The following is a 26,722-nucleotide window of genomic DNA, read 5'->3' on the forward strand; positions in this document are numbered from 1 at the left end:
TTACGGATACGCGTTGCGATATACGGATACACATTGCGATTTACCCATACGCGTTGCGATTTACGGATACACGTTGCGATTTACGGATACGCGTTGCGATTTATGTGTTCGCGTTGCGATTTTCATATTCGCGTTGCGATTTTGGAAAATCGCAATGCGAATTTGTACTATCGCATTGCGATTTTCAAGAATCGCGTTGCGATTTTGGAAACTGATTTGCGATTCTGGGGATCGCGTTTGCGATTTTTATTTCGCGTTGCGATTTTGTTGGTCATTTTGGCAAATCCAAAAAAAGTTGGTTAAAATCGTATATTATAACTTTTTTTTGGTCACTGAGACGATTTTCTCTATTAATAATAAGATAACATGATAATTTAATGCGACGTGGATGTTAAAAAAATATATTTTTACTTAAACTCATTATCTTTTTCATTAAAGTTAATTTTTTTCATTAACAATACTTGCAGAGTCGGGTGGGACTCTTACTAATAAAGAACTTGTTTTTGAAAGCGAGGAAAATGGGAAGTTATTATCGTGCGATACTTTTAATATACAGTTAAAAAATATTTTGATTTTGTTATTATTTAAATAATAAAGTTGGTAAAAAATAATTAAAATATTATTATTTCTGCCTAAAACATCAATATTTTTTTAATATATCCGGTAAAATATCTAACAATAACAAAATCGGTAGCGTTTTACTGGTTTTATTATCAAAACCGATAAAACGCCTAATATAACAAAACCGATAGAAACAATAATATTTATGATAATTTTTTTACCAATTTTATTATTTAAATAATAATAAAAATAATAACATCTTTTTTAACTATATATATTAAGACTGTACGTGATCATTTCTCGAAGAAAATGATTAAAAAACAGGGTTACAATCAGAGCACTGGCCTTTACTGCAGCGACTATCTTGTTGATCTCAATTTATCTGCGATTCATTGTGGTTGATGATTGTTTTGCCTGTAGACTACTTATATAATATAATATAATATTCTTTCCTCTTCGACTCCATCATATCCCACTATAGATTTATTTAAATAATATTCGTTATCAAAATAATAATAATTATTATATAGTGAGTTTAAAATTATTATATAATCGTAATTATCATAATAACATTTGTTGTACAGCCATAAAGACAACAACCATAGCAGTATTTAAATCCATAATTCTTCTAACAAGTATCTGTTTGTCTCTTTAGATTCGTTCTTAATCCAATTTCAAGAGAAAATTATAACAAATTACCATTGAAACGTGTTTTTATTGCATCAAATGAATTTTATAACTTAAATTCAATGAATACTTAACTTTTCAAAGTATCAAACAACTTAATTCATCCAATTGACTAATATTTCAACATTGGTCGCTTTGCTTTTCCTTTTTCTATTATTTTTGAAACGTTTTTTTAAATTATAGTAATTATTTAAAAACCATCGAGTTCCTTAAATAAAATAATTTATTACTTTACCTGTAGTCCAATAATATAGGTTTAGAGCCACCTTCATTTAATTAATGAAAAATATATTATCTTTAATAAATTAAAAATTAAGTTACATAAAATCATGAGCAGTTGTGCATACGCGAGTCGGAAAGAAAATGGCCATAAAATAAAAGAAGGGCTTTAATGAATAAATTTATAAATGATAAAAGGATCAATATATCAGAGATCACTAAGCTATGATTAAATAATCGTTTTAGTTAACGATCTTTCAAAACTTATAAAATAGTCATTACATTTATTAAACAATTACAGAAATAATAATATTCATTTTGAATAGTTTGGATGATTACAAGATAATATCATTTCAGAATTTTTCTTAACTATTGATAATGCACGCAAACTGCTCGAACACGTAGTTTCAAGGAAGAACAACATTCATTTTTACCATTGATTATTAATTTTTATCAAACTATTACAAAATAATCACTAAATTTTATAATTATTATAAAATTTGTTAAAATTTTATCTTTATTATAACATTCAATGATCAATGTGTAGTGGTTTAATACGGTTAATAGTTATTTTTTAAATTTTAATTATCATAATAATCATTTGAATATAGTTTAGTGACTTGTGTTGTACTTTACCCATGATAGAAACAGTGAGATAATTGAATGTGGCCAGCCAATAGTCAATCATCTTCCTCCTACAAAAGACACCAGCTTTTCCATCATTCTGGACTCCACATTTTTTTAATCAAAAACCAAATCTATCAGAATTCTGCAAAGAAATTAGTTTTGATTCGATGGCGAAGAAAGCAGTGTTGATCGGAATCAACTATCCAGGCACAAAGGCGGAGTTGAAAGGCTGCATAAACGATGTGAAGAGAATGTACAATTGCCTCATACAGCGCTACGGATTCTCCGATGAGGACATAAAGGTGTTGATAGATACAGATGATTCTTACGATCAGCCCACGGGGAAGAACATCAGACGTGCTTTGACTGAACTCGTGAGTTCGGCTGAGCCTGGGGATTTTCTGTTTGTGCACTATAGTGGGCATGGCACCAGGCTTCCTGCTGAGACTGGGGACGACGATGATACCGGCTATGATGAGTGCATCGTCCCCTGCGATATGAATCTTATCACTGGTTCTTCTTTCTTTCTTTCTTTCTTTCTTAAACTTTTTGTTTCTTTGCTATATAAGTTCTAGATTGTAGATCTGTGTTTTTCATGATCAGATTTGGTTTTGTTCTAGTCTAGGACCTCCTTGCTAGACTGAGGCATTCAATTCTACTGTATTATCGCATTTTGAATTGCAACTGTTCGTGGTTTTTAGTCTTATCGACTATACACTGTGATTTTCTATTGCACTGCTAAAGAGAGATAAATGCTTGGATTAGGGGATCTGAATTCTGGAATTTTGTTATAAGAATGGATGGCTTGCATACTGATTTGATTGGTTTTAGATAGAAATTTTTTTGCGCGGTTGTTGAAAGTCAATGGTGGTTGAAAGTCATGCGGCTCCTTTTTCAATTTAATCCAAATCAATTTAAAATTACCAATTTTTCAAAATAAAGTCCTAATTATTTTTTAAAATAATATTTAATTATTTTATCAAAAAAAATGGTTATGAAAGTGGTGTTTGGTTGTGCACAGATGATGATTTCAGAGACTTGGTGGATAAAGTCCCAGAAGGTTGCCGCATAACAATCGTATCGGATTCATGCCATAGTGGGGGGTTGATTGATGAGGCCAAAGAGCAAATTGGTGAGAGCACCAAGGATGCTGATTCAGATTCAGGATCGGGATCTGGCTTCAAGAACTTCTTGCACCAGACCTTGCAAGGTGCCTTTGAGTCTCGTGGAATTCATGTCCCCTCGAAATTTCGCCGCCACCACCACCACCACGATGAGGAAGAGGTGGATGACAGAGGAGTGGTGGAAGACTATGATGAGAGTGGATATGTGAATAGCAGATCTCTGCCGCTCTCAACTCTAATTGAAATGCTGAAGCAGAAAACTGGCAAAGATGACATTGATGTTGGGAAGCTGAGACCGACCCTTTTTGATGTATTCGGGGAAGACGCAACCCCCAAAGTGAAGAAGTTTATGAATATCATTATGACCAAACTACAGGGTAACGATGATGGTGAGGATGGTGGGTTCATGGGGAAGGTTGGGGGTCTGGCACTACAGTTTCTTAAGCAAAAGCTGGATGACGACGAAGAGTACGGAAAACCGGCACTCGAGACTGAAGTGAGTAGAAAGCAAGAGGCATATGCAGGAGCATCCAAGCACTCACTTCCCGACAGCGGAATTCTTATCAGCGGCTGCCAGACCGACCAAACTTCAGCAGATGCCAGTCCATCGGGAAATGCAAGCCAAGCTTATGGAGCACTCAGCAATGCTATTCAAACCATAATTGCTGATTCGGATGGCAGCGTTACTAATCAAGAGCTTGTTCTTAAGGCAAGGCAGCTGCTTAAAAGACAAGGTTTCACTCAGCGCCCTGGCCTTTACTGCTGCGACCATCACGTCGAAGCTCCATTTGTCTGCGAATAGTTTAATGGTTTTATTCTGCCTGCTATTGCCACAGAGACGAATAATATCCATGGTTTGCTCAGATAATTGTGGCCGAGAAGATTGTTCTGTGTCTTGTTCTGTTTGTTGTATCAATGAGTTTACTGCGTGTGTTTTTTTGGACAAATAATAAGATTTGAACTAAAAATGAATTATCTATTGCAGCTATAACTTGAATAAGCATTTAGTTACATGTTAGTCCTCAAGTTATTTCAGGTTTTGGTACAATGAATACACAACCTAGGGACATATTTAGTCTGTTTGCCCTTCGTGAAAATGTAAATATACAAAATTATAGCAAAAAATAATCAGTATGAATAAGGCTGCACGATTCCAAATAATGGTGCATGGCAATTTTTTCTTCTTCCACTATAAAGCAGCATAATAGCATTGATTTGTCTCTTTGACTATGTTCGTTTTGTGCTTCGAAAACCCGTTAAAAAACTCACAAAGCACATCAAAACTCACGAGAAAAGCCGCTACTAGCTCTTAATCTTCAATATCTTGAACCCATGTCAAATCTGCAACCAAAGAGTTCACTAATCTCAGTATTATATATGCATATCATTAATTTTTAAACAGTGAAAGAATAGTATGCACAAATCAGGTAAAAAGTCCAACTTACTACAAGAATAAGCTTTGTTCTTAATTGATTGACAAATCAACAAAATCACAAGATTATATATTTATTAAGAAATTTAATTAGCATTTAAGCCCTTCAATCTCTTCACTCAAACATGCAATGATCACTGTTTAACATTTACTTTCTAGCTGTCTGCACAATCATTTGTTTACTTTGCATGGTATTATCTGAACATTGAATAATACAATGCTTTCTATGCAAATAAACTTTGAACCAAATAATTATTTTAACACAAAAAAAAGTTTTTCAGGGGCGATCAATCCCTTTAACTTTAAAGGTTGACATTAGCCCTTTCTGCACAAGAGAATGTGTGTGCTTCGAAGAAGAGTATTTTTTTCTGCATGCACATGCTCGCAAGCATGTGACAAAGGTGAAAGATTGAGAAAGAACCTTGTAGTACAGTTTCGACTGCTGCATTTGGAACAAGAAGACCAACAATTCGCTGGCTATCAGCAGTGGTTTCTAGCCGTACAACACGAAGTCGCCTATGGCTGAGACGGGCCTGAAAAGATAATTATAAGTTTTAGCTCATTAAAAGTAATTAATATAATGATAAAAATTGAACAACATACAAGCTTTCAACTCAAAACAGGGAAAAAGAAGGGTCGCAAAAAGGTGAGAAAATATAAACTTTGAGAAGGCTGAATTGACATAATATCATTGATTGCCAATGACTAGAAGAATAGATTTGTGCATTGTAGCAGCCCCAAACTAGCATTAAGGTACTCAACTAAATTATCTTTGCAAGCAATGATAGAATGTTATCCCAGCAATGCAATGCCAAGAAACATAAATTGTGAAGTACATATATACACGTTCAAACAGAATTAAGATATCATGTCATAAAAAGGACAAAATTCAGATGCTACAAGTGGACTTGGTTTGGAGAAGAAGGTTCCCCATAAACACTTTGGTTCTACAGATTATACAACTGACAAGGAATTATTACAAAGGAGCAAACAACACATAAAGTTACCTGCTTAGATAGGGCCTTCTCAATCGTGCCCCAAACTGGAAGAATGAGACCACCCAAAACATTTACTTCCTGGATTCTTCTGCCAACTGTACAGAATTTACCAAGCTTACAATTGGGACCATGCATGCACTGCACATAAAGAAATATTAACCCAAGGGGAAATTAGGATGTCAGCAAAACTGGGTTTAACAATATAACCAGGAAAATTATCTGATACACAGGCTGTGAAAACTAATCCTGTCTATTTTAATGCCACGTGTCTTATTTAGGGTTTTGGGTTTTAGGGTTTAAATAGGTGGGGTTGTTTTTTTACACAACCTGTGTACAAAAATTTATTGATATAACTAAAAGAACAGGTCTGTCGATAAAGATGGAGATATGATAGATTTTGACCATGAAGGAAAGAAGGAAATTGATATTAGGTATTCTAAGAAAAACGCTCTATGCTTCATAAGAGAATCTTGGAGGCATTCGCATAACAGGCAAGGATATGATGACATAATTCTATTTTGGACTTTAGAAAAGCAAATCAGATAATAAAATAAATTAAATGGACCCCCGGGGGTGGCAGGGGCGTTCACCCCATGAAAGTTCTAAATTCTTATATAATTTAGATATTTTCTTTGTATTTTCTATTGATAATCTGTTTTCTCCCCTACAATTTTATAAGTTCGCCCCCTAGCATAAAATCCCGCATCCGTTCCTCTTTTAGTATTTATTTTACTAAATATTTAATATATGTAAACATTGATGATTTTCATTAACATATAATTAAATTTTCACATTTCCTTATCATTAAATTTCTTTTACCACCAAAAGGAGGTTCAATTAATCAGCCCTATAGTGTAAATAATAAGAGGTCAAATGCCCTATCCAAATTAGAGCCCAAATTTTAAAAGTTAAAACATGAAAGAAAAAAATTTCAAAGAGGAACTTCTAAGTAGTTCTCAACAGAGAGTTGAAACTGATTTATTGCGTTTGGGTTTTAAAATATTGATTTTAATGACAGGGTTCTTGTCCTCATTGTCGATTCCTCTATTTTAGCCGAAACTGTATATTCCACCTTTAGCAGACCAAATGAAAAAACCTCCAGCCGTATCCCTTACATGCTGGAGATCTGTTCACCTTATCCATTTTAGTTTTCTATTTTTGCAGCATCCATGCATATCCAATTTAGTTTTCTATTTTTACAGCATCCATGCATATCAATGCTTCATAGCAGATTTTTAACTGCATTTGTTTCTTTTTCTCATTTTAATTACGATAATGATCAAGTGTACCTGTTTAGATGAAACTTCATATTCATCTTCCCATCCACGACGAGCTTTCTCTAGCAATGAAATTCTTCTGTATTTGTTTTTCAGTTCTGCCAAAGACATTTCCCTGGAAAGTTGAAGGCAAAATGGTTAAGCACACGGATTCTGGTACAAAGTTTGATTTGAGACAGTTTTGATTTAGGTTGAAAGTAATACCTTACTGACTCTCCAACAGCAGGACGGACTATCTTAAACATTCCAGAAGCAGAACTGAAACAGAATTTGGGGAGGAAAATATAACAGTAAATGAAGTGGGGAAGTTCAATCAATGTTTACATACTACAATTAAAAGAACAATTTAGTGAATAATGAATATACTACTTTTAAAGATCTACAAAGTACCCCTATGACTTTTGTTATTAATAATCATAACCTTATATGCTAACGAGTGAGTCTTGCAAGAAGGAAAACAAATACCTCTCAAATGCTAGAACAAAATGACGTCTTCCTAACCATTCCCTTCTAGATTCATAGAATCCATCACTGGCAGAACCAAGTCCATCCTTCTTCTTCTCATCGAGCATGGTACTTGCAGTCTACCACACAATTCAATCACAGTGCTATGAGCATTATACTTGTCAAAATGAAACAAGCCAGTCATGAATCAAGAGCAAGAAAAAAGTACCTCCCATGTGATTCCACGATCCAAAGTGAAAGTGAACAGCACTGTTGATGCCCCAGACATCGGATCAACATGGACAGTCTGTTGGAAGACAAATAGTTAGCTTAGTCTAATTACATCAAGTAAATCACTAAATATGGGGAAAAAATTAACCTCTGGTTTTCCTTGTAAATCAATGATGTTAGCTTTCATGTCAACAATTCCAGAATCAAGATTTCCTCAATTCTTGCATTCTGAATCAGGACATCCAAGATACTTATGAACAACTCGAATAGCCTGCATTTCAATTGCTTGTATTCAGCATACTAAATGCAACCTAACAACAAGGATGTGTATTAGCCAACAAGATACCTATTCTGAATATCAGGTGGCAGTCCTAACAGACGGTTTAGGAAACGACCAACATCATGCATGTCTGAATCAACTATTCGGCTATTGAATTTTCCATTATCCTTCCCATTACCTATAGCAAAGAAATGGTAAAAAATGAATAAATAACACATTCGAAGTCAATGATTGATGGTATATTTTCCAGAGGTCAATAGAAAGTTAGATAAATGCTTAACAAATGTTTTACTCATTTCAGATGCAAAAAGGTTATTACCAAGAACTGTATCCCTAACAATTCCGACAGAAATAAGAGCAGCCTTTGCCTTCGTGATAAAATCTTGAATTGTTTCTGGTTTTTCTGATGAACATCCAGGAGGTATAACAGGCAGATTATCCTGGAAACCACAACTATAGTTATTCCCTACTGACTACTTTTCTCTGTAAAGGTAATAATACTACTGAATTTTTTTTACAAGAACCTGCTCCATAATCCCTCTATACATAACCACCAATGCCTTTTTACCATAAGAACTATCATAGTTGTAAGCGCTCAAAGATGGCCCAGCCCTGCAAATCATCAGTCATATCATAAGAAAAAAAATCAAGGAGACCATAATATTATAAAATTTAACCTGCCTTTCATATCCTAAAGACCAAAGGCTGAAGCCAGCAGAGATATTTAGGTTATAGAATGATATAAGGAACCTCATACCATAGAGCAGAAAGAACATTTTTTAATAAAAAAGTGCATGTTGATAAAGCACTAAATGAAAACTTCCGATGGTTAAATATTTTTATTGTGTTTAAGTAGCTTATTTTAAAACTTGAATGAAAATATTTCGATTATAAAATGTTTACGACCAATAATGAACCTTAAAATGTACCAGGAACTTTGGGGGAAGCCAAACCACTGACCATCTATGCCCTTGGCTTAATTTATTTTGATGAAAATTTTCTCAAAGAACACATCTGCAAAATAATAAAAAATTGAACTCACCTACGATCTCCCTGTGTCAAGGCTCCAAGAGATTCTAACCTCTTGGCAACAATTGACGCAAAACGCCGTTCTCCACCAAGATTGGTAAAAAGTAGCCTGCAGAGAAAATTAGAACAAGCAAAACTAGTCAAACAACAAATAACTAAAAGATATGCCTTTTTACTTGTCAAGCTGACAGGATTTAATATCTGCATTACTTGATGTATGAGAAAAGAAAGAACGCCATCAAAGAATAATCCAACAGATCAATTCATGGAATTAAAAGTAAAGGGAATAAATTTCAAAAGTTTGAAGAGTACAGAGTGGAGGCATAATTAAACCGGATTCCATGGCCATTCATCTTTTAGATATTTTCATTCCAATTTCTTGACATCATTTCACATGCCTCAATTTAGTGAGGTGATTCTAGATTGCACAGACAAGTCATTATGAAAAAGATGATAGAGTAAATTTGGATTTACAAATTAAGAGATGAAATAATTAGAATACAACGTGAAAGTCAAAACAAACAAGTTGATACTATTATAGACTACTTTTCACATTCAACAGAGATAAAGGCAAAATTCCTAGCCCACCTGTATTCAGGTGCAGAAGCTTGATTGGAACGATGAGTTCTTCCAGACTGTTGAATTGCTCGGTCAGCACTCCAAGGAAGTTCCAATGTTAAATGAACCCTTCTTTTCTGCAGAAATGTGTCACTTAGTGGCAAGAGGACAAGGAGACCAAACCAAATTGTACATACTAAAAAGAGACCACTCTAATCTACAAATAAAGAGCAGTATGGTATGAAAAATAAAGTGAGAATTTTTTTTTAGAAGAAATACCTGATTTATTGCTCTTCTATCTGCCTGCAACGATACACCAGCTGATCCAGCTTCAGATATGATGGCAACAAACTTCTTACCATCCATAAACAGCTGCTTTTCATGCATATTGACCATTTCCATCGTAACTTCCTTTCTGAAAAAACGTGGGAGAAATGCCACCTTAGATAACCTTCAGTATAAGGTGAACAAAAGCTGAGAAATAAAGAAATACTAAACTCACGTGTTTCGTGCCTGGTAAGTCACACCTTTCCCGCTAGAAGCCCTTACAAGCATGCCTCGCCTTCCTGTCATTTCCGCAACTTTATCAGGACCACCAAGCTGCAAACTCATTGAATACATAGTTAAAAAGGACAAATTTCAGGGAAAAAGCGCAGATGCAGTAAGTTCAGTTGATAACAACTTGTCAGCAATGAACAGATATCACAAAACAAAAGCACGCAACCGGAATAATAATAACATGCAGGATATGTCAAAAAGGATGGCTGTGAAGTGCGAGTTGGTGAAGATGAAGGTTCCAGGTATTGTGGATACATTTTGCCCGTTATGTGGGTTGTTTCCTGAATCGGTTTCGCATTTATTTTTCACCTGTAATGTTTCCTGGCTGTTGTGGTGTAGATTTTTAAGATTTTGGAATGTTCATACTTCTTTGCATTATGCTCCTGATGTTTTTAGGCAAGCTTGGTGGGGGTTGATCACGAATTCTGAAATCTGGAGAGTTATTCCTGCTGCTGTTTTGCAGTCTATCTGGAAGTATAGAAACGGGCTTGTATTTGAGGGTGGGCAATTGGATCAGATAAACCTGTTTTTCCTTGCTAGTTATAGACTGATGGCTTGGTTCACTGCTAAATTCAACGAGTGTTCGGGGTTGTTTGACTGCCTTATGGGGGATCCGTCTGTGGCGGATAGTTGGGGCAAACAGGGCAGTAAGGTGGTTTCAAAAGCTATGTGGGTTCCGCCTCCTAGGCTTTTTAAATTAAATGTTGATGGTGCTGTCACGGAGGATTGGATGAAAGGGGGTATAGGAGGGATTATTAAAGATGCAGGGGGTTCTTTGTTGGCTTCATTCTCTGAGGCAATTGGGAAAGGGTCTCCTACAGTTGCTGAAATGTTGGCTATTAAAAGGGGTTTGGATATTTTCTTTGGTTCTCAATGGAGTTACAAAGGAAGACTTATAGTTGAGTGTGATTGTCTTGTTGTGGTTAATTGGATTAAGAATTTGGGTGGTTGCCCGAAACAATTGTGTTTATTGTTGAATCAAATTGTAGAGATTTATAGGGATAAAGATGTGGTGATCAGACATATTTCAAGAATGGCTAATTGGGAGGCGGATAAGTTGGCAAAAGAGGGCATTGGATGAGTGGGGTTGTGTGTAGGACTTATGTGTTAGAGTTGGGGGTTTTGTATTGTTTGGTATATACTGGTTGTTATGTTCTGATGATGTCTAAGTTGTAATGTTCGTTGTTGCAATAAAATTATGAGACACTCTTTCCTCCTTCCAATGCTCGATGAAACTTTCATACTTCGTTGAGTATGAAGGGGGGTTTTAATGAGGTCTCCCTATTCTATCAAAAAAATAATAATAACATGCAAAAGCAGCTAATCAGAAAAGGATGGAACAAATGGATTTGGTTAATTTCATAGTTTGTTTTTAACAAGAATAAAGATAGGTTCAATAAAATCCTAAGGCACTCTTTTCCTCCTTCTGCTGATTAAGGAGCTTCTCTACAAGCTCCATTAATCAAGAAGGGGGTTTTTAATGAGGCCTGAAATTCTTATCAAAAAAAGAAAGATAGGTGGACCAATAACTCTTAATGAAATAAGTCAAATTGAGTATAAATTAAGCATGCATTGGAACCAAAACTGAACAATCATCCACAACCAATACAAAAAAGAAAACAGAAGCAAAAAAGGGGATTTCTAACAAATTAAAAGGTTGGCAATAAGGCTCCTAAATACATTGCATTGAAGGGACCAAAAACAAATAGAACTTCAGAACTGGTTGTCATGAGATAAATACAAATAAACAGCTTTCATTCACCATATCAGCATATCTTAAACACCATTGTAGACTGTAGGAATTATAGAGATGATTTGTTACAATTCCTATAGAGATATGATTTGTTACCATTCCTATAGAGATATGATTTTGTAAATAGATTTCTACAATCCCTTATTTTAAGGGATCATATCCTAGGATTATTATTTTTCCTTTCTTAGAGTTTCCTACTTTAGAGAGATATTTTGTATATAAATATGTAATCTGTCATATTGAAATTACAGAGAATTAATCTGATTTCTACATGGTATCAGCTTAGGTTACGGTTTCTTTCCAACCTAGATGATGTCCACAACTTCTTCTCCTACTCCGGAGATCACTTCAAATCCAGAAATTTTTTCTGGTTCTGCTGCTCAATCAGAAGGTAATCTGGTCATGAAAGAACCAGAAGGTAAACCTCATGCTACAGTTTTTTTCTCCTCCCAGTCGTCCCCTAATTGGATCCTCGATTCTGGTGCTACGGATCATATGACTGGTAATAAGGATTTGTTTTGCAATTTTTTTCCAAACTTTGGTAAAGCTGTCAAAACGGCTGATGGTTCTTTGTGCAAAATAGAAGGACATGGCAGTGTTATTCTCAATGATCAGATTGTACTTAAAAATGTCCTCTTCGTACCAAATCTGGCTTGCAATCTCGTTTCCGTTAGTAAACTTTCCACCGACTTGCACTGCTCTGCAATTTTTTAATGATATTGATTGTACTTTGCAGGCACTGAACTCGAAGAAGATGATTGGTAAGGCCAGCTTGCAGAATGGTCTCTACATTCTTCCTGCCTCTACTAAAACCGAAATCTCGAAATCTTTCACCGCTTTAGAAAAAGTTGATAATGTTATGTTATGGCACTATCGTTTAGGTCATCCTAGTTTTCACTATCTTGCAAAAGTTTTTCCTGGTCTATTCATTCATAAAAGGCCAAATTCTTTTTCTTGCAAAGTTTACTCTCTTGCCAAACACACTAAATCAACTTATTCTCTTTCTACATATAAGCCTTCTCCCCCCTTTTGCTTTGATCCACAGTGATATTTGGGGTCCTTCTCGGGTGAAGAATGCTGATAATTGTAAGTGGTTTATCACTTTCATTGATGATCACAGTAGGATAACTTGGACTTATTTGCTAAAAGATAAATCTGAAACTGCAGGTGTTTTTACCCAATTTTATAACATGGTTCTCACTCAATTTGGGTCTAAAATTCAGCTCTTTAAATCTGATAATGGCAGTGAATTTTTTGCTAAGTATTTAGGTGCGTTTTTCAGGGAAAAGGGCATAGTTCAGATTAGTTCTTGTGTTGACACCCCACAACAAAACGGTATTGCCGAAAGAAAAAATAGACACCTCTTTGAAGTTACTCGTTCTCTTCTATTTACCACTAATGTTCCAAAATATTTGTGGGGGAAAGCCTTATTAACTGCCACATATTTAATCAATCGAATGCCTAGTAAGGTTTTACAATTTCAAACACCTCAATCTATATTTTTGCAATACTTTTCCCATTTTAAACCTATCTCCTCCATTCTTCCACTTAAAATATTTGGTTGTACTGTTTTTATCCAAAACATTGCTCCTAATAAGTCCAAGTTAGATCCTAAATCATTAAAGTGTGTACTGGTTGGGTATTCTTCACTTAAGAAGGGTTATAAATGCTATCATCCTCATTCAAAACGATTTTTTATCACTATGGATATAACATTTTATGAGCAGGATCCCTATTTCACTCAGGCTAAAATTCAGGGGGAGACATGGAAGGATTTTCAGCCACATCAGGTATCTCCTCCTCTTCATTCTCAACCTTCAGAATTGCCACCAATTTTGTCCTTACCTACAGATTTGTCACTTGTAACTACTCCCATTGATCCACCGGTAGTACCTATCACTACTTCACCCATACCCACTTTAAATACCCTTCCTGAAAATACACCTACTCCCATTCAAAATATTCCACAAACAACACCAATCAAATAGTTCCGTTTCTATACAAGGGAAAAAAAACATATTCCTGAGGCTGTTTTGCAATCTGATGCTTGTCGAGAATTGGATTTGGGTCCAGCTGCCGAAATAGAAGAAGAAATCAGTAAGTCCACTTCCCCTACTCTAGATGACTTCCCTATTGCTATTAGAAAAGGGGTTAAACAGTGCACCAAGCATCCTATTGAAAAATTTGCTCATTATAATTCATTGATGCCGTCTTTTCAAGCATTTACAGCAAACTTGGATAAAGAACATGTTCCCATAAGCATAGCTGAAGCTCTAAAGGATTCAAAATGGAGAAGGGCTGTTGAAGAGGAAATTTGTGCACTGGAGAAAAATGCTACTTGGACTGTTATGGACCTTCCTCAAGGAAAAAAGGCTGTTGGCTGTAAATGGATCTTTACTGTAAAGTATAACTCAAATGGTAGCATCCAACGATACAAAGCGAGACTAGTGGCCAGAGGCTTTACACAAACATATGGGATAGATTTCACAGAAACTTTTGCACCTGTGGCGAAGCTGAATACTGTTCGAGTACTCCTAAGTTTGGCTGTAAATTGCGATTGGAAATTACACCAACTTGATGTAAAAAACGCTTTTCTTAATGGCAAGCTAGAAGAAGTCTATATGAAGTTGCCACCTGGCTTAAAGTCTGTTGAAGGAAGTAACAAGGTGTGCAAGCTCAACAAGTCTCTATACGGGTTAAAACAATCACCCAGAGCTTGGTTCGAGAGGTTCACTAAAGTCATCCTAAAAAACGGCTACAAGCAATCCCTCGCCGATCACACTCTTTTCATCAAGGTAACTTCTACAAATAAGAAAGTTATCCTTATTGTGTACGTGGACGACATAATTCTTACCGGAGATGATGAAGAAGAGATTTGCAATTTGAAGTTGTTAAATAAGGAATTCGAAACCAAGGACTTGGGAAAACTAAGGTATTTCCTAGGAATGGAGGTGGCAAGGTCGAAAGAAGGACTTGTGATCAACCAAAGAAAATATGTACTTGATTTACTCAAAGAAACTGGTTTTCTTGGTTGTAAGCCGATTGATACACCAATGGAGGCAAGCTTGAAATTTAACAAAGAAGATGGGTCCTTGCTAGACAAAGAGAAATTTCAAAGATTAGTTGGGAAACTAATTTATTTATCCTTGACAAGGCCAGATATAACATTTCCTGTAAATGTGATAAGTCAACACATGACTAATCCTACTGAAGAGCATATGGCAGCAGCAAATAGAATTCTCAAGTACTTGAAGAAAACTCCAGGACACGGTTTAATGTTTAAGAAGATACAAGACAAAACTGTTAAGATCTTTACAGATTCTAGTTGGGCCGGAGACCTTACTGAAAGGAGATCCACTAGTGGCTACTGCACCTTTGTTTGGGGAAATCTTACAACTTGGAGAAGTAAGAAACAATCTGTCGTTTCAAGAAGTAGTGCTGAAGCTGAATTTAGAGCACTAGCATTGAGAATATGCGAAGGAATTTGGCTACTTAAACTACTGAAAGAACTTGTCACTAATCAAGAGAATCACTTTGAAGTTTTGTGTGATAATCAATCTGCTATTCAAATTGCAAAGAACCCAGTTCAACATGATCGGACAAAGCATGTTGAGATTGATAGGCATTTTATTGTTGATCAAGTTAACAAAAAGACAGCCACACTTTCATACATTCCTTCAGAAGAACAAGTTGCAGACATTCTTACTAAGGCTTTGCCAAAGCCTGTTTTCAATAAATTCCTATTCAAGCTGGGATTATACAATGTATATTCTCTAACTTGAGGGGAGTGTAGGAATTATAGAGATGATTTGTTACCATTCCTATAGAGATATGATTTGTTACCATTCCTATAGAGATATGATTTTGTAAATAGATTTCTACAATCCCTTATTTTAAGGGATCATATCCTAGGATTATTATTTTTCCTTTTTTAGAGTTTCCTACTTTAGAGAGAGATTTTGTATATAAATATGTAATCTGTCATATTGAAATTACAGAGAATTACTCTGATTTCTACATAGACTTTTGAGAAGAGAACAAGAAATGCAACCAACCTGATCAATAATGTCATCCAAGGGATTGTTTGGAAGATCTAAAGAGCGAATTATATCCAAAATTTTTGACTTGCGCTGCAAAGCTTGTTCATACCTGAGCTAAAGTTTACAGGAAATTTGTTAATTCATCTCTAAAGAAATTGCAAACAACACAATACCCTCATCCACAGTACTTTGAGATTATAAAAAGGAGAATAGAAGAAAACTATTTAAGAAAGAAACATCCAAAATACAATAACCTCCTTAAAAGTTCTTCTATATAGGCATGCCTTGCTTGCATGTATTCATCTGTTTTCTCCTTGCATGAATAACATGACCAATTTTCAGGGACTAAATCTGTAATAGGTGGAACTAAACAAGCAGGATGCACAAGTTTCCCACAACAGGCACACTGGAGCAATTTCTTCCTCTCCTGGATTAATGATAGCACAATGCGTGAAGAATTGCAGATTCTCAAAGCATAATCAAGAAAAAAGAAATTACCTCTTCACTACTGCATATCTCACACATATGAAACTCATCATCAGATTCAATAGTTTCTGGCCCAGAATCAGCTGCATGATGAAGCAAAAACTTAGTTATCAAAACACCCAATAACAGTTATTTTCATAATATTGGGGTAAAAATATTTAAATATAGACAGTTTGGAGAACATTTGACCAAACAACGAATAGAGAAACACTGTCCGATGTAGTTGCAATACAAGTAAAGAAATCACAACTACAATTCACATTATAATTTCAAAAAAAAAAGTGCATACAAGTTGTGCTCTAAAGAACATTAAATGATCAGTTCTGTGAGAGCAACTGGAAGTGAAATTGGAAGTATAACGAAAAGAAACGAGAGACCTAAATTGCAAGCAAATATATAAAAAAAAATTATACATAAACCGGTAGATCTTCCTCAATTGTTTTTTTCTCCTTCAGTCTAGTAGAGGTGTTTGTTATTTATAACATAAGGTCCCTAAATTGCAGATACAATACCATTCAGTTTATGTCGGTATAGAAAAACTTACTATCAGATCCTTCATCGCTTTCACCATCGCTAGCAGGTTTCCATTTTGCAACTTTCCTAACTCTTCCATTTAGGGAAACACCAGGTGCTGCAGAGTGCCTCTTTCGTTGAAGTTCTTTTACACTTTCATCTCCTATTAGAATATTAGCAAATAATCAATAATTCAATCAGCAATTAGAGTAAAACAAACAAGTCTAGAAACATAGACACATCATACCTTGGAGAGGTTCAGGCTTTTCAGGTAACGGATAGTTTTCTTCGACAAATTTTAGCAACAATTCTCGGGGTCCCGAAACAAAATCATCAAGTTCAAGACCCTATTTTCAGGGGAAGATGAATAATTTAAAAAAGAACAACAGAAACAGAAAAAACAAATAAAAACATAGATCATTAAATAGAATCAAGCATAATACATACGTATTTTGTCAAAGCTTCCTCAGTCCGTGCCTCCCCCGTACTCTGAAGGCCTATAACCACACACTTATCTTCCATTAGTGCTTGCTTAGCAAGCCTCACCGTAGCAGGCACCTTAGCTGACATACACATGTGTCTAAAAAAACGCTACAACACCAAATGGGGAACAATTGCAACCATATGAATGACAAATGAATGAATAGATATGACATATCACAACTGAGAAGGAATAGATAAAAGGAGAAAACACTTGGCATGATCAACACAAAAACCCAGAAAATTCTTATACCTGATGGCTTGACCAATACATTCTCCACAGCTGACTGGGATTAGGTTTATCATTACTATGAAAAGCACTTGCTGACAGCAATTCCACTCGAAGCTCTGCCCAAAGCTCTGCTGCCTTTTTATACATTGCCTATGAAAAAATATATTATTAAAAACTAACACCATCTGTAAATTTTTACTCAGGTGAGCAAGATGAGGAGGAATTTGTGCTGTCAGGCAATTCCCACCCACTCCTTGTCAGATGCTAAAAGCAAATTAAAGATAAAAGATCTAGTAGCAAATAGGTATGAGATTATAGTTGATAGCAGTTGCAGCTTTACTAAAACTAATTCACAACAATGCTAGCTCAAAGAGCAGCAAGAAACAAGAAAGCAAAAATATTTAGAACATATAAAATTAGAGCCAGTAATTTTGATGTTGCTCATAAACACCGTTAGTCTTTTACCATCAATACTGATGATATGGCCCTTATGTGAATCTTTTCAAAGAAAGAAATTGATATTGCACGTTCAAAACTACAGTAAGCAAGTTCAGTCAAGTTCAACATTTTTTGAAAAAATAAAAAATTGAGAGGCACACATCACTCAGTCCTCTTGGGCGGAATCATGGGTGAACCGGGGTAAGTTTTATCTTCAAAGGGTTTGGAGTAATACTACCAAGAAGAGGGGAGATATTTGTAAGAATTTTTCTTCTTTTAATATTCTACATAAGTTTAACATGAAGGAAAATATCAAAAAGCTGTTCTTTATGCACTCTCTTGAGTGAATCTAGATATCCCTGGTGACCATTTGAATAATGGGTGTTAAAAGAATTGGAATTCTTTAATCATGGATATACCTTGTCTCCTTGATGGGTCCTTGTCATAGTAGTCAATACTGTACCATTCCATATCAGTCTTAAACTAATACCAAATAATTCAAGTACCATTCCGGTTAAAAATTCGGGATGTGTAACCATTCCGGTGTGTTTCAGTCTAATTTGGTCAACATCGGTGTGCACAGATTTTGATATTTTAAAAGAAGTTTTAATTATTTTATTCTTAACTACTGCTAATTTTTGCATAGTTACATTCAGTTAAGTTATTTAACTAAATTAATAATTGGGATAAATATCAAAACTACACACAAACTTTCATCAAATGCGCAATGTTATACATGAGCTTTAATTTTGTTCAATTGTACACACGGAATCGTTTATGATTATATTTTTTATATAAAAATAATCATATTTATTCAATGTGAAAAATAAATGGATGTATTTATTTTTTAATATGTGTATAACTGAATCAAAATCAAAGTTTTACATGTACAGTTGAACCAAAATGAAAATTTAATGTGCATAATTGCACAAAATCAAAGTTCATGTATAGTTTTGATATTTATCCCTTAATAATTTTAAGATTTATATTTGAATATAAATACATTTATATGGAATTGAGGTATATTTGCATATATATAATATATGAAAAAATATTTAGAAAATAAAAATAAATCCGAAGGTACCCAAAACACACCGGTACCGGTATGTACCACCAGTACTAGAGAAAAACGGTATGCCCACCGGTACAATATTCACTATTTTGGTCCTTATTTTATTTCTTTTAGTTTCATATCTATATGTTATTTTATGTCTTGTTTCGTCAAATCCTAATTTTTGAGTTGTTATCATTTGTCCTTGGCTACACATGTCAAAAGCACAACCCAATCAGAGCAAACTATAGATATTAAACATACAATATAACTTGTCACACATGTTTCCATAAAATTTCGATGTACTATAAACTAGTCATATATAAATGAATATCAATTTAACCATCTACGGCATACTCATTTGGAAAGAGGTGGTATAATAAAAAATAATTTCATTAGGAACCAAATGGAAAAAACACTTACATACCTCCATTTCAGCTTCTAATGGTATTTCAATAACTTCAAACTCTGCTCCCTTATAACTCAGGGTGCGACATACATACATTCCCCTGAAATTTGGAACAAGATTGCGTGTGAAACAAAGAATATATCTAGCGACTATTTTACAGAGATATTCCAACTATTTTTACCTTGCTTTCATTTCCATTGCAACAAGTTCCAATGCCCCAACACCTCCTTTCTCTAAAGCAACTGAGAAAATATTCATTTCACAAAAAAGTTCAGCAAAAATTCTAACCAGTGGGAGACATGTCAAGCAGGCACTAGGCAGATATGATGTGAAAAAACAACTGAGGTTTGGACATATGCTAGTGATTCAATTGCAGTTTGTACATGTAAATATGAGAATGTTCATTGTATAACCTTCTATGTAGGTTATATGGAGTAAAAATGACTATAGACTGCAGCAGGCAATTCTTTTTCTTTTCATAAGTTGAGATGTGTATACAAAAATATCTGTTTAAATGATGCACAATGCAATCATTCAAAAAAAAGTTCAAAAATTAAGGATAAAAACTAAAAATTTTAAATTGACATGCCCTCAAGGCTTAAAAACAACAGATTCACTATATCTACTACTTTTTTTTAATTATGTAATTTAAAAACTACAGATGAAATATCATTAAAAGATAGAGAATAAACGATAAATCATTTCCCAACAGATATACAAAATTTAGCGTGATCTAAAAACAATCATCTTCCCTAGTAATCATTTTACTTTCTTCCTCGCCATCACCCTTAATTTTTTTCTTTATGACACACCACAACCTTAATTATATTAATTTTCTTGGTTGTACAACATATATGACTGCAAGATGAAAAGGTAAAAAATGAAAGAGGTAAAAAACTGTTGCTGGAGGGTATAAAGATTAAACCTAAAAAATTCTGGAAATCAGGGAAACATGTTCCAGCTCCCCAAAGACCAAGCCTGATCATATACCCCATATTGCGTGGTTCAGATGCACCAGTTGCAGAGCAATAAATAACCCGTGCTTCAGGAAGTCGAGCCTGTGGTTTCAGCAAATGGAAAGAAACAGTTAAGGAATTCCCAGGAAGACAATTTTCTATTGTTAGAAGCTAATGCATATGCATATTGTCCTGCATGAGTGTACATAAACACTTTTTCCATAAGTGGGTGGAAGAAAAAAGAGAAGGGGAGAGACTATATGAGGATGTGATGTATAAGAAATCATATTGGTTAGGAAGTATATCATTAAGATTCCCTGATGGCTAACTAAAGACCCAGATGTTAAATATTTTAGGAGCTAGAGCTATCCTACATAACAAGATTTCAAAAGCTTTAGCTAATATGGAACTACTCCACATCACAATCAGATAACACAATTAATCATCCAACATAAACCAGTTGGATAAATGTAAAGAACCTCAACTTTAAATAAAGCTACAAAAAATATTAATTAGATTACATAACTTACCACACCCCTTTATGTGCAAACCAAACACCAACTAAAACAAACACACCTACTAATGTGGCCAGTGATTATGGACTACAAAGCCTACAAAAAAACTAATAACATAAACTAAACTTTAACACCTTGTTAACCTAAAATGAATCAGTAATACCGCAAACAAAAGACCTAATGCAAGCTTAAGGTCACAACTAACTCTAAACTTAATCGAGATAATATACACCACTAAGCCACAACCATCACTTTTCAATTCCTCCCCAAAATTTATTTTACATATTTTCTTTTTCTATGTTTAAAATAGTGGAATTACAATCTGAACATTTGCTTCTCCTAGACTCCTACCCAATCAAAATAACCCAAAATTTTATAATATAGTTGGGCATAACTTCAAATATTTCAAGTAGCCCATCTATTAGTAGTATTAAACCAATCTGCCAAAAGCATCTGCTGTATTTTTCTTTTATAATATTTTCTTCTAATAGCATGGAGCATAAAGCATCTCTTAAAAGTTGTTTTATAGCAATTTCAATATCAATGGCAGCCTCCAAGCTTTTTCACAAAGCTCTGCATACATAAGACGATAACAAAGGAAAGAAAGCATTGGTGGAGAGAAGCATGTTAGTTGAGGGATTAAGATATCTAGTATTCTTTTATATTTTATGGGTTTGACATTACCATATTTACATATATTTAAGCTATTTTATAAAGATGGGTAATTCACTTCTTTTCCAAACATTAAGATTTTGGGGTTATATGTTGTATTTTGTGTTTTAAGAAGATTTTGGGTCAAGTTAAAAAAACAATTATGTTACTTTAGTTTGATAGCTTTTGGTTTTGGATGATAAATATTTGAGACTTTGAGATTGTATTGTGTTTTTTTCCATATATTGATTCTTCATAGTTTTCTCCCCTCATTTCCTCTGTTCTCCTTAATAGCTTCTATCTATTTATAATTTTCCCTCTAAATTTCTAGGTTAACACTTTCTCCTTTTTCTAACTTTAAGATCAGATGACACTATGATTTTCCATCCAAACTGCCCTGGTTTTTCAATACTGAAAGTGAAGTGTTCTCCGATCAAGGGAGAACGAAGATGGAAATATGTAGCTGAGGAATTAAGTTATCTGGATCTTTATTTTATATTTGACCGGCTCAATTGTACTCAATATATTGAGGCTATTCTAGATCAAGTGATCTCATCTTACAGTACTTATTATTCTACTTTTTGAACAAATATTAGGGATTTTAGGTAATATTTAGTACTTTGCAATTTATTGCCCATTTGGATTTAGTTCTATATAGTTTAGTTTCAATTAGCTTTTGGATTGAGCATTGTTATTTCTCCCAACCACCCCAAAAGAAGAAGGAAAAAAACACTAACCTGAATTTCTAGAACTGCTTCACCTGTGCGAGTTGGCTGGCTTCCAGCTTCTGGCACTAAGTTTTTGGCTTTGTGGCACTACAATGAAGCCATTGACCCTTAGCAATAAAAAATAGAGAAATATATTGAAACCACATAACACTATCTCATGATGCAATTGACAAAAAGAAAATTTTTAAAATAAACTAATGAAGCAACAAGGGAGATTTCATAGCAGTTCAGAAAAGAAATAGCGTACCTCGTCAAATATGACAAGCCCATCAAATCCTGATCCACACCACTGCACAAGCTGCTGCAGACGAGAACGTCCTTTCTCAGAAGATGCGACGAGACTACTATATGTCAAAAATACAACTCCCTGATTGATCCCAACAGACCTCGAATCAAGCTTTGAATAAGGCAACTTGTTCAAAGCATGAACTGCATAAAGAAAGAGATATTTACATATCTCACATAAATCCAACTTGTACAACAACATTGCTATTTTTTTTCTTTTTCTTAACTCAACAACAACATTTTGAAACACAACATTAATTTGGCAATGCTGATTGTCCTTGCACAGTACAATACCTCGTTCTTGATATAAGAATGGCATGCCTCCCCAAATGATGAACACATAAACGAAATCAATTCATGCGACCCTAACAAACTAAGTAATGCATTTTGACCAAAAGAACTTGCAACTGGGAAGCAGACCGCCAAAAGAGGAAATACTCATAAACAGTTATGGAAAAGGATAACTCAATTTAAAAAGGGGGAAAATAGCACTTGGAGACTACAATAATTTGATATAACTATGCTGATATGTTGTGAGTGAGACAGAGTTAAGTAGATAATTTTAGTTTCAAACAAGTTCCACATAATCACCTTTAGTGTAGATATACACATGTTCTAGATCTTCCCACTAGATGCACCCACGACATTAAAATAACTTGACCGCTGAAAGTTGTGATTTTGTAAATTATATACCCTTTTCCAATAGATTTGCTAGGATCATGGTTACCTCCATTTTTTTAAGTTTGCAAATCAAATTAATAAATAAAAGGTTATTAGAATACTTTTTTAAAAAATAATACTGATACAGAAAGCATATGCACACGAGCCTAACAATTATCTAAAAGGGGGGAAATTAAGTAATTTTTTTCTAAATTCCAAAGGAAGAAAAATATCGACAATAGTAAGAAAGAATTTACATCTGTTAAACCTGTCCATTCATTTTGTATTTATGTCATAAGCATTATTACAAAATGAGCACCCAAACTTTTTAAATGATTCATTCAAGAAGAGAGCAACTGTAATGTGCATTAGCTTCTAATATTTCTAGATTTTAGGTATTTACCTTCAATGCATGCTGCTCCAACATCATCCAAGTCTCTTCTCGCATCGAACTTCAGATCAGAACCAACAGAAATCCATCTTCGTAATCATCATAGAGAAAACAAGAAAGAAATATGTTAGTGTGCGTAAAACAAATTACATTATATCCAGCATGCAGTAAAAACTATAATGGAAGCAAAATTCATGCCTACGCATTTTGCAACACAAAACATACATTGCTTTCCTCCTTGCGTGGTGCCAATTCTCCCATATTAACCCTGCAATTGTTCGACCTTTACCAACACCAGCTCCATCTCCAACAAAGAATCCTGCCCTAGCACCACTTGGCAGGTGCTGCAGATGTCTCTATCAAGGATATAAAAAAATAGATTACAACAGATGCAACGGGTTTACAATTGTTAACCATATTTCTGTAATAAAAGAGACCTGACAAGCATAAACCAAAGTCTCAATTTGCAAGCATGACAAAGCCTTTGAACTTCCCAAATCATCCTTGATCCTTAGATCATATGTGGGCTCAGGTGGCTGCACTGCAGATAAAGACGATGTCTCCACAACAGGATCTGGGTGAGGAAGGCCAATAGATAGTTTTGGAGGGCGCTGCCACATCAAATTCATATGAGTTAAAAATTCCAGAGGGTTTAAACGAAAAGTCATGAAAAAAATATGTTGGATGGAAAGATTATAAAAGAAAACTTGTGAAATGGAGCCCTCTAAAATTAAACTTACGTAGTCAGTGAAAGTTTCTCCTACAGGCCCACCTTCATCTTCTTCTCGCTCCACTTCAATTGCTACCTGAATTTTTTTTAAATCATATGGAAAATAGAAAGTACAGGATTAATAACAGTGAATATTCTCATGAATGCAACACATACTGAAAGAAACACTAGAAGAGAAAAGTGCTACTGGTTTCCTTTTTGTTTGAAGAAATGGAATGATGAAAGAGGTTAGCATATCCATATGTATCCCAACTAAAAGTTGGTATCTTGGCACTGAAAAAGACATGTAATCCACTACAATATTATTATGCCTTACTATAAGTAAATGCCCTCAATATGGTTTATCCTATGTTTGGATTGGAATAAAACAAGGGAAAGCAAAGGAAAGAAAGTACCTTTCCCTTATTTGGATAATTATTTTTTAATTTAAGCAAGGGAAAGTAAAGGGAGTTGAATATCCCTCCCATTCCCTTGACACATTCCATTTTATATACCCTGATCTTTTGGAAGCCAACGGATACAAAAGAGTATCAACTTCCCCTCTTATCTTCATTGACTCCAAGATAACCCTACTCATCCATGTACAAGTAGAATGTCGATACTATTATTTCTAGCAGACATTTGGATGACATGAAACTGCTCATGCTTATGAATTCACATTAATGCAACAACTAGAACCTTCATCACCTATATATAAAAAGAATTATTTTTATTTTTATATTTCAGGAAACGAATTTAACTCATAAGACACTGTATTCCTGACGGAAAACATTTTTTTATAGAACTGACGGAAAACATTTATTTAACTCTAAACTGAAAATTCAGCCAATGAAATCTCTCACAATCAAGGGGTGTGTTTCATGTGAACTTCAATAACTTGGTCATGTTTTGACATGTCAAATTAACAGCTTGTTGCAGAAGTATCAACATAGTCATTATAATTCAGACCTTGCGAACTTACAATAGCTAGAACATTTGTCTATAACACAGCAAAAGTTAGTATTTGTTAACGTACACGTATACAAATTGCAAGCACATAACCACATAGAGACGGAAAAAAACAATAGCAGTGGGAAAATCGATTCAAACAACTAAATTACACTAACAAACACGATTAATACAGTCATAGGACACTAAGGTTTTGCCTTTTCTTTTTATTTTCTGTTAGATTTCGCTTCCTAAAAACAGCTTGATAAAAAAGCACAAGTAAATACTAAAAAGTAATATCATAACCAAATTTAAAACGAAATATAACCAACTTGCTATATTAATTCTAAAATAAGTGTTCTAAACAAAAGTATGAGCATATAGTTCAAAACAGAAAATCACAGTTAACTTTTTTAAATATTCAAAAGTGTAATTCATTCAGCATTGATAGAACTTTCTTATTTCTATCTCCACAAGCCAAAATCAAGAAGAAAAGGTAGCAATCAAACTATAGCTTACATAGATCAATAAGAAACGGTGAACAGTCATGCTAAAACAATTTTTTTAAAAATTCAAAACGAAAGAATAAAACCTCGTTGACTTCCTCAAGAGGAAGAGGTGGACGGGGCTGCGGAGGCGGAAAGAGTTGTTTCATCTTGTTCAAATCGACAGCCAAATCGACTCCACACTGAGGGCAAGAAAACCTAGCCAGCCCGTACGGCACGTTGAGGATAGCCTTGCAATTAGCGCACGGGAGTTGGATCTTGGTCGGATCGATTCCAAGTGCCGGCACCGATGACTGGTTAGGCGGTGGATTGTTAATGCGAGCCCTAATCATGAGCTCCGGCGGAAGCATTTGGGGCATCTGGCAAGTGGGACAAACGAATTCGGTGACTCCAGGGCCCACAGTGAGGATCAGTCGACATCCGGCGCAGCGCACCTGAACACCAGGCGCGGCTGGCCCGGCGACAGAGGCTGGGGGTGGTTGTCGAGCGAGAGGCTGTGGAGGAATTGAAGGTTGAGGCATGATGATGTGTTCGAGAATTGGTTGATGTAACGATCGATAGTCTGAGTGATTGAGAGAGTTTGGGGTTTGAGAGAGAAAATTGATATTAGGGCGCCAACAGCCGAAGAGCCCAGCCACTTTACCCGACTAGGAATTTTTTGTTTTAAGTAAATATTTTTTTGTATTTTCTTTAATTTCTCTTAAAAGTTCAACTTCACAGCCTCATCGAATTCGAATCCTCCTCAGCCTCCTTGGTCGCCTATGACCTTGTCTTGCTTCCAATCTTATTGGGTTCTTATAGATGGCGCTTAGGCGCGCCGTACACTTCGTTTACAGTGCCGGCCAGACCTCGTCAGTTCCCAGATTTGTATAATAACTATAGCTTTACCGTGTTTATTATTCTATTAAATTTAATTCGATTTTATTAATTAATTTATGGGTAAAGT

General features: G+C 34.9%; 1 protein-coding gene and 1 pseudogene across 1 annotated transcript; one reads left to right on the top strand and one right to left on the bottom strand.

Annotated features, from left to right (window-relative positions):
- The first annotated feature begins 2,150 nt into the window (after positions 1–2,150).
- On the top strand, positions 2,151–4,199 carry LOC120123303 (metacaspase-5-like). The gene is made up of 2 exons (XM_039142219.1): positions 2,151–2,607; positions 3,116–4,199. Exons 1-2 carry the CDS (start codon positions 2,262–2,264, stop codon positions 4,018–4,020), a joined length of 1,251 nt encoding a protein of 416 aa, XP_038998150.1. The 5' UTR covers positions 2,151–2,261; the 3' UTR covers positions 4,021–4,199.
- Positions 4,174–26,481, bottom strand: LOC120123302 (annotated as a pseudogene).
- Between the last annotated feature and the right edge of the window lie 241 nt (positions 26,482–26,722).

Source organism: Hibiscus syriacus, unplaced genomic scaffold (assembly GCF_006381635.1).
Source record: "Hibiscus syriacus cultivar Baekdansim isolate YM2019G1 unplaced genomic scaffold, ASM638163v2 tig00110392_pilon, whole genome shotgun sequence".
In the NCBI taxonomy this organism is placed as follows: Eukaryota; Viridiplantae; Streptophyta; class Magnoliopsida; order Malvales; family Malvaceae; genus Hibiscus; species Hibiscus syriacus.

What these genes read in the sequence shown, in the direction of transcription:
- LOC120123303 (XM_039142219.1), top strand. Translation starts at nt 2,262, where the DNA reads ATGGCGAAGAAAGCAGTGTTGATCGGAATCAACTATCCAGGCACAAAG. An exon ending in CGATATGAATCTTATCACTG is followed by an intron (nt 2,608 to 3,115) that starts GTTCTTCTTTCT and finishes GGTTGTGCACAG; the next exon opens with ATGATGATTTCAGAGACTTG.